Here is a 14,487-nt window from a genome sequence, read left to right on the forward strand (position 1 = left end):
AACCAAAGCGTAACATTAAATATGATTTTGAAGAAAAAAATAATTTAATGACCAAAATATAAAACTAAATAAAATTTGGGAACCAAATTGGTAATTTAGCCTATAAAGAAACAGGGACCTTGAAGACACAAAGTTGGTTCTTTTCTCGCTTTACATTCATACACTAAGGTACCATCTTTTTCTTTGTAAATGCATGCTTTAATTTGAAAAGTTTTGTCTTTGCTATGAGTTAAATTTCTTTGCTTTAGTTTACTGGGTTTTCTTTGCTTTAAATCTGTTCCTGTTCGTCCTTGTGTAAAATGCATTTTTTTTTGTCTTAATGGACATGCTGGTGAATGTTTTCTCTTTTAATGCTGTTTGGTTGCTGGGAAAATGTTTAAATAGCCTTCAAGTTTGCGTCTTTTAATTGTTTAACTGTATTAAATGCTTACTTAGTAATGATTATTGAAAATAATTAATAATGACAGTTCATGTGAATTGTTTTACTATTATTTTTATGCTTTTTTCCCCCTTTGATTTTGCCGTTTCAGAAATCGAATTTTTATGATAGATATTGCTGGTTTTCCTGCTCTACCGTTGAGTGTTGTTTAGAAGCAAAAAAGATGCAGAAGCCTCCGCAATCAGTAGACTTTGCCTTAAAGCAGACCTCGCCCAACATCGGAGCCGGGTCTGTCACCGGCGATAAGCTTTCGAGCACCTATGACCTTGTGGAGCAGATGCAATACCTTTATGTTCGAGTCATGAAGGCAAAGGATTTACCCGGAAAATATGTCACCGGCTGTTGCGACCCCTACGTCGAGGTTAAACTCGGGAACTGCAAGGGAGTAACTAAGCATTTCGACGAGAATAGCAATCCGGAATGGAATCAAGTATTTGCATTCTCCAAAGAGAGAATTCAAGCATCTGTTTTGGAAGTGTTTGTGAAGGACAAGGATGTTGTTGCAGATGATTTGATCGGCAGGGTTATGTTCGACGTCAATGAAATTCCGAGAAGGGTTCCTCCAGACAGTCCGTTGGCACCGCAGTGGTATCGATTGGAAGATCGGAAGGATAATAAATCCAAGGGAGAGCTCATGCTGGCTGTTTGGATGGGAACTCAAGCTGATGAGGCATTTCCCAATGCGTGGCATTCCGATGCTGCATCTGTTGGTCCCGACGGTGTCGCAAACATTCGGTCGAAAGTTTATCTTTCCCCCAAGCTCTGGTATGTGAGGGTGAATATCATTGAAGCTCAAGACTTGGTACTCAGTGATAAAGGCAGGTTCGCTGAAGTGTTTGTCAAAGCTGTTCTCGGAAATCAGGCTTTGAGAACTAGAATATCTCCGAGTAAGACCGTCAATCCAAAGTGGAACGAGGACTTGATGTTTGTTGTTGCTGAACCTTTCGAGGAGCCTTTGGTTCTAACCGTGGAAGAAAGGGCCGGATCGAACAAGGATGAAATTTTGGGAAAGTGTATGATTTCTCTGCAGATTGTTCAAAGACGGTTAGACCATAAACCTGTTAACAGCCGGTGGTGCAATCTCGAGAAGCATATGATGGTGGATGGAGAGAAAAAGGAAACAAAATTTGCCAGTCGGATTCACTTGAGGATGTGTTTAGGAGGGTATCATGTTTTGGATGAATCTACGCACTACAGCAGTGATCTTAGGCCGACTGCAAAACAGTTATGGAAACCGAATATCGGAATTCTGGAACTGGGTATTCTAAGTGCCCATGGGTTGATGCCGATGAAAACGAGAGACGGACGAGGAACAACGGATGCTTATTGTGTGGCTAAGTATGTACAGAAATGGGTCCGGACTAGGACAATTGTTGACAGCTTCATGCCAAGATGGAATGAGCAATACACTTGGGAGGTCTTTGATACTTGTACTGTCATTACTATTGGAGTTTTCGATAATGGGGGATCTGGAGGGACGAAGGATGCGAGAATCGGGAAGGTAAGAATTCGGCTATCGACACTTGAAGCCGGTAAGGTTTATACTCACTCGTATCCACTACTTGTGCTACATTCTTCTGGTGTTAAAAAGACTGGTGAAGTTCAATTGGCTGTGAGATTCACCTGCTCATCGTTGATTAACATGCTGCATACGTATTCGCATCCATTGTTGCCTAAGATGCACTACATCCATCCATTGTCTGTGGTTCAACTCGACAGCTTGAGGCACCAGGCTATGCAGATTGTCTCGGTAAGGTTGAGTCGGGCTGAGCCACCACGGAGAAAGGAAGTCGTGGAATACATGCTTGATGTCGATTCACATATGTGGAGCATGAGGAGAAGCAAAGCAAACTTTTTTTCGAATTATGGGAGTTCTAAGTGGGATGATTGCAATTGGAAAATGGTTTGATCAAATCTGCAACTGGAGAAACCCTATTACAACCATTTTGATTCATATCCTTTTTCATTATATTAGTTCTTTACCCTGAGTTAATACTTCCCACAGTTTTTCTCTACCTTTTCCTAATCGGTATCTGAAACTACCGTTGCCGGCCAATGCACCCTCCTCACATGGACACATGGCTCTCTCATGCTGATGCTGCCCATCCCGATGAACGAGATGAAGAGTTCGATACCTTCCCCACTTCCCGGCCTACGGATATCGTCAGGATGAGATATGACCGTCTCAGAAGTATAGCAGGGAGAGTTCAGACCGTGATCGATGATCTGGCGACCCAAGGGGAAAGATTTCAGTCTCTGCTAAGCTGGAGGGATTGGAGAGCGACCACCCTTTTCGTGACCTTCTGTTTGATTGCCGCTATCATTCTTTATGTTACACCATTCCAAGTCGTGGCTCTTCTCACAGGCCTTCATGTCCTAAGGCATCCCAGGTTCCGCCACAAACTTCCATCGGTGCCTCTTAACTTCTTTAGGAGGTTGCCAGCGAGATCGGACAGTATGTTATGAGCAGGGCTCTTTAGTTTATATTTTTAATGTGTAATTTTCATCTGCCTTTGTTTAGTACATTTCAAAATTCAACTGTAAACCCTGTTTTATGTTATTTCTTGCATATCTGTTGCACTATGCTCTCAATTTCTAGAATTCAACCTTACCATAATTGCATCTTCTATTTCCCAGTTCATCCCATTGATATTGCTTGTCTAAGTATTACAGCATTATCAAAGACTTGAATGGAACCACAGTCGATTTCTACCCGAACTCTTGATCGGTAATCGGTAAACCATAAAACAGACAAGAAGAGATCTCTTCAAGGATAACCCAAACATATTATGAAAAGGAAAATCAATAATTCATACGTGGCAAGAGGTGGTACCAATCAGATATTATTGTCATTCAGAAGCAGTAGCAGCCCCATTGTTATTTTTCGGTATACATTCATCTTGATCAAAACATTCAAAATGGTCAAGTCCAACTAGGCTTTGCTACCGCACCCTAGACCAAGACTTTTACTATTATACTGCTGGATTTGATTTCTGTTTTAAGGTCAAATGACTAATTACAACATCTAATCAAATTAACATACACCAAAAACAAGAGGAAATAAACTAAGTAGACGACTTTAAAAGGAGATTGTACGGTTTTTCAGCTAACCAGCATGTGATCAAATCCAGCACCGGCCTGAAGTGTTGGCATCCGACTCACCCCGACATTGTGAAGCAACTGTTGCAGCCACTTCCTCGTGGTGTGATCTTCCTATAAGCATCATTAAAGATGATATATAATTATTCAAGGAAAAAATGCACTTCACTGTTAAAACTGAATAGATTTAAATAACCTCGTTAAAATTAACAAAAAACAGTTAAATTTTGAACTGCATCAAAGGATAAAATAACAAAGACTCAAAACTCTAAGACGATATGCGAAGGACTTGTATGTAGAAGAGATCATCGATTTCCACAATCGGTAGTATTTTTCTAATATCAAACACAAAATTGATATAACTTATACATTTCCCCAAACGCACTTCTATATATAGGAAAAAAATCCACTTAACATTATTGTAAAACTAAATTAGTTTTACAAACTTGCATAAGTTATGATTAATGTTTTTACAAATTCAACAGTCATAAATAATATCATATTCATGTACATCATACATGTCTAATTTTGAGTAAATTAAAAATATCTAACTATTTGTTCGATGTAAAAAACTTTCAACTGTCATGAAAAATGGAATGCAGTTTAAATAATATAACTTTCATTATAACCAAAAATAATATATGCGTGTGTGTGTGTGTATGAAATAACCACAGGTACTTACACGAAGACATGCACTAAAAGTGGCATCACGCAACATATCTGGAAGGCAACTTCTCAATGCATCACAAGCCCTATATTACAAAGGCAGGCCCAAAAACATGTCAATTTTAAGCATAAACCTAAAATGCAAGTACTGACAAGAAGAAGAAAAGGACAGGGTGAGGTTAGAGCCAAAATTTCATAAGTGATAGCATATCAACTTGACTAACGAACCTTGGGTTATCTGACAATCGAAGATAACATCGAATAATGTGTTTTAAAAGACGTGAAGAGGGTTGCTCAGCAATTGCTGCAACCATATTTGCCAGAACTCGACCAACTGCAAAAAACCGCTCAGCAGTAGTGCAAATATAGTCCAAGCCAACATCATCTAACAGAATCTTCTGAACTATAAAAGTAGCAACCTGCCATAAAGTAATCACTAATCATTCATCATGCTTCGAGGAAGCAAGGCTTACATATAATCCCATGAAACCCTTGATATTCTTGGTGTGACGATTGCAAATTTGGTATAGCAAAATTTATGTTCCTAGCCAACTTAAAACAGGAATCGGAGAAAAAGAAAAAGACAATTAAGAAAAAGCCAACCTGACCCAAGTGACCTCCCAAATACCAGCCCAAACTATATAAAAAAACTCAACACCCTAAACCTATACTCAAATCTGATTCCCACGAATGGTAAACAGTGGCAAGACGCGAATCTATCCTGTGCAATCCAAACTCCAGCAACTTGAAACGATTCCACCCAAACCACAACTTCACCCACCCATCAACCATCTCTGTGATATCAACTGATTATTATTTTTTTTTGATAGGAATAGGAGGCCTCATTAAAAAGATATCGACTGATTATGATCTGGGCAAAACATAAGGGACAATCATAGGTCTCCAGGGCAAGCTATCTCAACCCCAAATTGACTGGAAATATACAGTAAATGACAACACACTTCAAAATGCCAAGTCATAAAAATATAAGCAAAGTTGAAACACTGCAACTACATACGCTGGTGTGCATACGCAGGCCTTTGCCTAGACCAAGTTCAAGAAAAACTGAAATAGGACTTGGGTCAAGTGCTAGTGGAGCCTAAATTTTCATAAACAAACCCATCCATTTTAGCATAAAACTTAGGTCAAGTCCAAAAGATGGACAGCACTAGCATACCTGGGCAGGCTGCCTGTCCAATGGCACCTCCAGGCATGCAATGCCAGTTATCAAACAGTTCCAAAAAAAATTTCACAACATAAATAGCAAACATGTTAAGATGGAATGTATAGGGAAAAATAAAAAGTTAATTACGGAAAAATTGGAAAAGAGAAATTAAATTCAATGATCTCAACTGTCTTTGATAGTTCACTACCCATCTCCATTGTTCGGAGGCATAGCGGAATTATCTCTGTCGAAAGAAGGAAGCTAATAACTTCTGTATCATCAACCTGTGAAAGAATGTAAGCTCATATTATCAGTATCTTTAGAAGCATGATGCAGATAACATTTATGAATAATAACAAAGATAATTTCTGATTGGATCAATATAACTCTCTTTCCTACACATTAAGTGACGCAAAAAAAAAAAAATATTTGTACATGTAATAATTAAGCAAAACCAAAACACAATGCATCTATTGCATGCTCTCAAATTTGTGGGACTTTAAAAGGAAACATAACAGAAAAAGTTATTTCTTTTCTTTCTGATAAATTATTCTATGTTTACAAGTGGGACACCATTACTATCTATCCAGAAAATAAAGGGAGTACATTCCTCTGAACTCAAGAGATGTACAGGAGTGCATGATAATGGTGCAAATCCCTAGTTTCTGAGCTCTTGTAACTCACTGAATAAGGTCCTAATAAACAAGAAATAGAGAATTCTTAATGATAGCTGAGAGTTCAAATGACACATATTTGGCAGCCACACTACAGAAAGGTTTCTACGATACAACAATTAGGGCAAGTCTCATTGACAATAAGTCCGCAAATGCCACCATAAAGTTTATAATCATCTGTTGCAGATTATACAAAGTGCCTCTATTTTATTTATTGCGGTGGGTAAACATGTTTGTTATTCTGTATGTTATGATAATAGATAACATACATAGCCACTTCAATTCTCCTCATGATTTTCCTTTTGACTTTAGAATTCTTTCACACTCTGACTCGATCATGCATTTCCTTAAGACTAACATGTTCTATTAACATGTATGACAACACTACAAAGATCAAAATGCACACAACTCAATCAACTTAAACCAAATAATGAATAATTACCTTCACCAAGGCACCAATGACACCTAAGCTAGTAAGCCTCAAGTACTCAAAAGGCCTTGATTTACTTGTTGTATTGAGGAAAGGATACAGATATAAGGGTATATGAGCTGCAGATGAAAATAATCAGTGAGAGCATCGAATGCATCAATTAAATACATACAATTTTATATTGCTGCTGAAAAAACGATCTTTCGTAAATGTAAATACAAGAAGCAGGAGCAGCTAACAACACGAATGTATAAGCATTTAAAATTTAGCAGAGTTATCATTTAATGGGGAGAAGACAGAAAACGAGAGGGGGTAAAAATAACATTAAGAAGGGCAATGCACAGTGAAACCAAAACTACCCCCCTTTGATGAAGAGCGTTGAATTTAGTTTTATCATTTGTGTTTTATACTATTTTACTTAAGTTTATGTTTTGTATCTTTTATTAAATATTTAATGAGAAATGTGATTAGCATGTGACTTTTAGTAAAAGTTTTAGAATAAATACACTACTAGAGAGTTAATAGGATTATTCTTTATCAAAAAGTTAATGGAGTTTTAAATAAAACAAGGTTTCTGGAAAAATCAGAACCTTAGTCATCTATCCCTCTTCAATTATGTCTTCTATTTCTTTCATTTTCTTAGCTGTTCAGGTTCTCAATGCATCCCTTTCACATGTTAAGCAACAAAGTAAACATATCAAGACCAAACAAACTCGTCAGATAAGAACATACCATTTAGGAATAACATCCTTGTGTCTGAATGAGAAGCTACACACTGTAAACAAAGATGAAACATATGATGCATTAGCAGTGCCTCTGAATTGACAAATACAATAATAAACAAAAATAGCAGAAAACTTTATCTTCTATTCCCCTTCAACAACAATATGAGAAAAAGAGCAAACAAACTAAAAGCAAAACATAACATTAGAGCAATAAGCTACTATTAGTGATGTAAATATTCAATATAACAGAAAAACTAAAAGAAGGCCAGAAACACGTCACCTGAAGTAGAGCAAGGGCATTGCAAACTCGATTTGACTGAGCTGGAGTTAGATTTGGTGGTGAGAGAACAGGGTAAATAGAAACTATCTCCTGTAAGTAAAAATGATTTAGCATCAACTAAACAGAGACAGAGAGAACCCAAAAATGGACTAGTTTTCAAATTCTAATGGCAACTCAATTAATAAAATAATATATAACTAGCATCTGGCAAGTCTAATAGTGTTTATTAGACTCAAAACAACAAGAATTCACTTGTTCTGAACCCAACAAAATCCATGATTTAAAATGTTCCACGTAAAATAACAATGTCCATGTGTATAATTTTTTTTTTGATAAAAGTCCATGTGTATGATAAGAATGTACATAAAACAAAAAATTCAATTACATCAGATGTACACTTAATTTGAATTTTGAAGTAAACTGAGTTGCAGTTTTATTCTCAGTAAGTCATTTCTCATCAGCCAAAAAGCAACAAGTCTAGCCTTTCCATATCCCCTCTTAATACAACCACCTCTTCCAGCTCTTATTATCCCCTTTCTTATTGCCTAGGTCCTAAAATAGGGAATACTACAAATAGAGCTATATGTGAATACACATGTGAAGGAAACTGCACCAGATAATAATTTTGATATGCTACAAACAAAAAGAAATGAAAAAAAAGGAAACCGTAGTTTTATGTTTATAAAGGCAATATTGAACAATGTAAATCTCGTTAAAAAAGCCCGAGTCAAATATGGAAACACTCACTGATACATTAGCAGCAATCATGCAGATGAACAATACCCACAGATCAGGTAAATGAAGCATGTTACCAAGATGCACAAGAATTTTACCCAACTAACAACATAACCACATCATCTTTCATGTTCTAGTTTTGAAAAGATAAATCCATTTATATTTCACTTAAAATACTATGCATATCCTCATTTTCATTGACATGCACGTCCAAACTTACGGTACTAACTCATACCATCCGAAACATGTGAGATATCAACTTGATGGAAGACATGGGCCATAACTAAACCATAGATAATCAACAGAAGTAGTAGCAATAACTCATTTGAAGAAATCAAGTTATCTATCAAGCTAAATTGAAAAGGGAGAATAAGAAATTACAAAACATGCAGAGAAAAAGAAAGGAAGGGAGATGAAAGAAGGGAGAAATTTTGAACTAGCAACTATAAATAGCATACCTGTAAAAGTGCAGCAATAGTACCAAATGAATTCCACAACAATGGAGCCAAATCTTGAAATAATTCTCTTTTCTAAAAACAGAAACAAAAAAAGTTCGTCAGGCATACCTGTATTAGTGTAGCTATAGTACCAAATGAATTCCACACAAGAAAGCTAAATATTTAAATAGTTCCTTTTTTATAAAAAAATAACCAGAGGTAGACACTAGACACTGGTTTATAGTGGTAACAGAGACATGCTGAACATCCAAATCGCAAAACCGGAGAATGAATATAAGAGGAGATTAAGTTGTAGGTATTACAAAATAAACGATAAGCACAAAAATTCCGGAGCTATTTAGCTTACTTATAAACCACTATAAGATAACAGTAACACTGAATCCAAATGATTTATTTTTAAAGACGATGACTCTAGATGATGAATTTCATTAATCAGCCGCCCAAATGTCCATATATATCACTTGCTTCGATGAATTGTTAAATGCTGACAAATTTGCTACTCTCAAAGTAGAGCAAGTATTTTAATTATTAGTCGGAATCATATACTAAGTTTCTTCATTTCAGATTGGACACAGTGATTTTCGTACTCCTATTCCCATCTCAATTTTTCATGGCTTTTAAAAACAAAACATATATAAAAAAGATTTAAAAAAATAGATTTAAGAAATCAAATCAAATTTCCCCAAAAATTTCTACTTTATCTAAGCTAAAACCTTACTTCTTAAACAAAGAAAATAGAAGATGAAAAAGAAGCACCACTTATTCAAATAATTTAAATTACCTTGGATAGTTCGAGAAGAGCGTTTTCTCGGAGATCAGGGCTGCTGAGGTCGAGAACCAATTGCTCCGCCGATGAAATCTTCCGATCCTTCATGGCCGGAGCTCCGGAGGCAGCTGGATTCGAGGCGCTGGCCCCTCCAAAGGGCGCGTTCATCGATAGAGTTGGAGACAGATTCATCATTTGCTTCATTAGAAAGAAATGAAGGAGGGGCACAGAAGAATTTGCTTCACTTCCACTTGCAGTTTTCTTTTCTATAGAATTCTATTACTGTGGTTCGGAATGAAAGAGGCGCGTGAGCGACTGTGATCGTAACATCCACCAGAGTTTTTCTGGTAGGGTAACAGCAGAGGGGAAATTTCTAAAATGAGCTTTCCATGCTGTTAAACTTTAAAGGAAATAGATCCAAATATATATATATATAGGGTAAATTTCGTTTTTAGTCCCTCAGCTACTTAATTTTTATTTTAGTAGATAAAATTCAGTAGTCACCACCATAAAATAATTTAAAATTTCAATCTCCAACATTTATATTATTATCAATTTAGTTATGATTTCGTTTAAATTGTTCCAAGTGGCACCCTTTTAAGCTGTGTTGGGATAAATTTAAGGTACGAGAATAATTTTAACCCTCAATACTTGTAATTTTTGTTATTTTAACTCTCACTTTTACAACTAAATTTTATTTTGAATTTATAACATTTTATATTCATTGTGTTTCAAACTCGTCTTTTCTGTTAAATTTTGATAGCAATTTGAGTTGGACATTAATCTACTGACTAAGATATGATATAATATAAACTCATAATCTCAAATGATTATCGTATCTCAGTCAACATGTTAACATTCAGCTTAAACTACTATCAACTTTTTAACAGAAAAAGACAAGTTTGGAACACAATGAATAGTTGTGTGACCATTTTATAATATTTAATAGTAATGTGACTTAAAAATATAACATCCTATAGTTAGGAGATTATTTTGTAACTTTTAATAGTCTGAGATTTAATAAAATAATAATATATAGTCGATGGATCATTTGTGTACTTTACACCTAAATTAAATTGATCGATGATAATTCATCTTTTTTTATTCAAATAGAGGATTATATTTTAATCTTATATTGTTACTACACATTATATACTTTGATCTCAATATTGTTGTTATGGTCGAATTAAAATACATACGACCATTTATTTTATTTTCAACGTCCTATGTTAATCAGTCGATCTCACTATTATATTAATTAGTTTCATCAGTCCTATTGTTTTCAATCGGTCCTATTATAAATATTTTACCATCGTAAATATTTGATTTACATAAGTAACAATCAAAAGTCAAAATAAATAATTAATATATATATATATATATATATATATGCAATAAAAGACAAAGGAGAAAATGCATGTATTTGGACGCCAAGCAGGAGATCAGCCCTCCTTAAATGGGCATTCCAAATTGTTCTCTTCCACTTCGGCTCCAATTGCCTTCGCCTGCCCTCTCTCTCACAACTTTTTCTGCATCAAAATGCGCAATCTTTTATGAGCAATCAAAACCCATTTTTTACTCTGATTTCCTGTGTTTTTTTCTCCTTTATTTCATTCTCCAAATCCTTTCCTTGACCTGAGAATCAATTAGATCTCCTAATCCTTTTGTCTCGCTATTCAAAGTTAAAAGATTTCGAGCTTCGCCCCCCCCCCTTTTTCCATGGCAGAATTGGAAGATATTGGAGCTGATATTAGGTAAAAGCTCCATTCTTTGTTTTTTACTTTAAGAACAAAAAGTTAAACCCAGAAATTTAGTAAATTCTTTTTCAATATTGGATATTTTTGGAGTATTCGATTTTGGATTTTGTACGATTTGATTATGGATGTAAGAATTAAGGAAATATAACGGGGTGCATTTGTTTTGACATTTATATATCTATTTGTTTAGACTTTAGAGTAACTTTAATTGTTTGTGCCTTTGGACTTTAGAAGCAGGCTCGTTGATGAATAAGGAATGGGAATCTGTAATTGATATTTTACTGAGCAGACTAATAAAATGCTCTCAAATTTTAATCTTTTTTGGTTTGTCAACTTCAGAAAGGGTAGAATTGGGGTTCAAATTTTGGCTTAGGGTTTATGTCCTTTTCGTCCAACAAAGGATTTCAGTGTTGTTTGAACTGACGGGGCATGTTATGATGGTTGTTGATTGTTGGTTGACAGTTCCGACATTGAAGTTGATGACTTAAGGTGTGAAAATATAGCGGAGAAAGATGTCAGTGACGAAGAGATTGAAGCTGATGACCTGGAGAGACGGATGTGGAAAGATCGTATCAAACTCAAAAGGATTAAGGAAAGACAGAAGATAACAGCCCAACAGGCTGCGGAAAAGTAAAAGTCGAAGAAGACCTCTGATCAAGCTCAGAGGAAGAAAATGTCCCGAGCTCAAGACGGGATTCTTAAGTACATGTTGAAGCTAATGGAAGTTTGCAAAGCCCGGGGATTTGTCTATGGCATCATCCCAGAGAAGGGTAAGCCTGCAAGTGGTTCTTCGGATAATCTAAGAGCTTGGTGGAAAGAAAAGGTGAAGTTCGATAAGAATGGGCCTGCAGCCATTGCCAAGTATGAATCAGACTGTTTAGCAATGAGTGAGTCCGGTGATGGTAGAAATGGAAATCAGCATACCAGTCTCAAAGACCTGCAAGATGCTACTCTTGGATCCCTCTTGTCTTCTTTGATGCAGCACGGTGATCCCCCTCAGAGAAAGTATCCGTTAGAAAAGAGAATTCCTCCGCCTTGGTGGCCTACTGGAAACGAAGATTGGTGGGTAACACTAGGGCTACAACGGGTCGAAGTCCTCCTTATAAGAAGCCACATGATCTTAAGAAGATGTGGAAAGTTGGAGTGTTAACAGCCGTGATAAAGCACATGTCGCCTGATACTGCCAAGATCCGGAGGCATGTACGTAAGTCAAAATGTTTACAGGATAAGATGACAGCAAAGGAGAGTACAATTTGGTTGGGGGTCTTGAGCCGAGAGGAAGCTCTGATTCGGCAACCTATCAGTGAAAATGGAACATCTGGCATAACTGAAATGCCCCGAGCTGGACATGGTGATAAGAATCAACCTGCTCTCAGTAGTGACAGTGATTATGATGTTGATGGTGTTGATGATGGAGTAGGTTCAGTCTCTTCCAAAGATGAGCAGAGAAATCAATGTATTGTTGTCGAGCCTTTGGCTTGTATTAGCAACAATGATTCACATCCATTACAACTCAATGAGCGAGTGGAAAACCAAACTAGGAGGAAGAGACCTCGTTTAAGATCAAACGATGGTCATAAAGGACGCATGCCAAACCATGGTGATCAACAACCTATGCCAACCCATGGAGATGAAATACCTATGCCACCAAACCATGGTGAATGTGTAAATGCTGATTCAATAAGCACTTTACCTGACATCAACCAAACCGATGTATCATTCTTGGAATATCATATGCCTGCCACTCAGCGGGAAAATGATGCAAGTTCAGCATTAAGACATGTGGCGGAAAGTTTAGATGTTCAGCCGCATCTACCTGCAAATGGATACTGCCATTATCCTGCCATTCCTTGTGCTACTGAGATTTCCACACAGAGCATGTATGTAGATGGAAGGCCCATGCTCTATCCGTTAGTGCAACATGCTTAGCTGCACCATGGTGCTACATGTGAGTTTTATATTCCATCGGCCGAATTTAGGCCTGGTAATGATGGTCATCAAACTCATATGGAGATGATTGTACCTACGGATATTAGGCCAGAGAATGGTGTTGATGTGTCAGCACCGGGTAGAAATGAACATGAAATTACTGGGGGAGAATTGCATCACCTATTGCATAATGAGCAAGACCGAGCTGTTCATAATCCCTTTGTTTCTCCAACAAATGATCCTTCATTTTTTGGTGGATTCCACAGCCCCTTTGAACTCCCATTTGATGGTACAAGTTCACTAGATGAACTACTTGACGATGACTTGATACAGTACTTTGGTGCTTAGGTTAGGAAATTTGAGATTTCAGAGAATAGATTGCAAGTAAAACCTTTTCTCTTTGACGCCTGTTTCATTTATGAATGATTCATAATCTGGTCTCAAACACTTGTTCGGTGTCAGTTCTGCAGGAACCGCAAACGTATGCATTTATTACTGACTTGGATGGAGGAATTTCTCTTATTAATTTGTCTTTCCTCTACAGGTGTTAAACAATTTGAGCATTCAATGACTGTAAGTCATGCTCATCTTGTTTCAATGTAGGAAAACAAAAACATAATTTTTGTATCATATTCCCAGCTACCCCTCAATGGTAATTGCCATGAAAGGGTTTATGTCAATGTCCGAGTTCTAGAAAGTGTCCAAACCACAAACTAGTGATATTCCTGTGTTTTCGTTGGACAAAATAATTCGTTTAGTCACTTTATATATAGTTAATCATGTTTACAGCCTCAGACTTCTCAACACTTTCGCATCCTGAACCGCAGCATTACTTTACTACTTCAGCTGTAGCTTTTGATTATTTGTGTCGAAACGATTTTTTCTTAAAGGTGAAAAAAAGGTGAGATTTTGAAAACCACATTAATTCTTAATTGTCTCTTTTTATTTTAAAAACAAATGTGATTTAAAAGACATCTCGTTTCGAAAAATTTTGAATTTCCTTTACGATCGAAAAATACGGTTCGAAGAGTCGCCACCAATCTTTGATTAGGGTGTGATTGGGCACCCAAAAATGCTTTGTCATTTTAAATAAAAATTAATTTTAATTAAAACAACAAATTGAGGTATGCGTTACCAAAATCCGAGTTTGGGAGTCGGTAACGTGTGTGGGGAAGGATTAGCACCCCCACAACGCCCTAAATCGGTACCTAGTCGATTAATTAACGTCTTTGCAATGAACTTTACAAATTCGAATTTATTTTGATTTTTGATCCCATAAAATAAAAATGTAAATTTAAAACATTCAAAAGCACTCAAAATAATTAAATTAAAATTACCAAGTCGTTTTAGAAAGATAAAGAATG

At 36.4% G+C, this 14,487-nt stretch overlaps 1 protein-coding gene and 2 pseudogenes across 1 annotated transcript; 2 read left to right on the top strand and 1 right to left on the bottom strand.

The window, feature by feature from the left end:
- The first annotated feature begins 151 nt into the window (after nt 1-151).
- On the top strand, nt 152-3,069 carry LOC120202830 (annotated as a pseudogene).
- Nucleotides 3,070-3,266: 197 nt separating this feature from the next.
- Nucleotides 3,267-9,794, bottom strand: LOC120202851 (CCR4-NOT transcription complex subunit 9-like). The gene is made up of 9 exons (XM_039203210.1): nt 9,453-9,794; nt 8,672-8,743; nt 7,479-7,568; nt 7,206-7,248; nt 6,486-6,592; nt 5,558-5,653; nt 4,433-4,623; nt 4,221-4,290; nt 3,267-3,652 (listed from the first exon to the last, which is right to left on the bottom strand). The coding sequence occupies exons 1-9, from the start codon at nt 9,639-9,641 to the stop codon at nt 3,542-3,544; spliced, it is 969 nt and encodes a 322-aa protein (XP_039059141.1). The 5' UTR covers nt 9,642-9,794; the 3' UTR covers nt 3,267-3,541.
- A 1,138-nt stretch (nt 9,795-10,932) lies between these two features.
- On the top strand, nt 10,933-13,871 carry LOC120202840 (annotated as a pseudogene).
- Nucleotides 13,872-14,487: the final 616 nt, after the last annotated feature.

Source organism: Hibiscus syriacus, unplaced genomic scaffold (assembly GCF_006381635.1).
Source record: "Hibiscus syriacus cultivar Baekdansim isolate YM2019G1 unplaced genomic scaffold, ASM638163v2 tig00000340_pilon, whole genome shotgun sequence".
Classification (NCBI taxonomy): domain Eukaryota; kingdom Viridiplantae; phylum Streptophyta; class Magnoliopsida; order Malvales; family Malvaceae; genus Hibiscus; species Hibiscus syriacus.

What these genes read in the sequence shown, in the direction of transcription:
- LOC120202851 (XM_039203210.1), bottom strand. Translation starts at nt 9,641, where the DNA reads ATGAAGCAAATGATGAATCTGTCTCCAACTCTATCGATGAACGCGCCC. An exon ending in CTCTTCTCGAACTATCCAAG is followed by an intron (nt 8,744 to 9,452) that starts GTAATTTAAATT and finishes TTCTGTTTTTAG; the next exon opens with AAAAGAGAATTATTTCAAGA. An exon ending in TCATTGGTGCCTTGGTGAAG is followed by an intron (nt 5,654 to 6,485) that starts GTAATTATTCAT and finishes ATTCTTTCACAG; the next exon opens with GTTGATGATACAGAAGTTAT.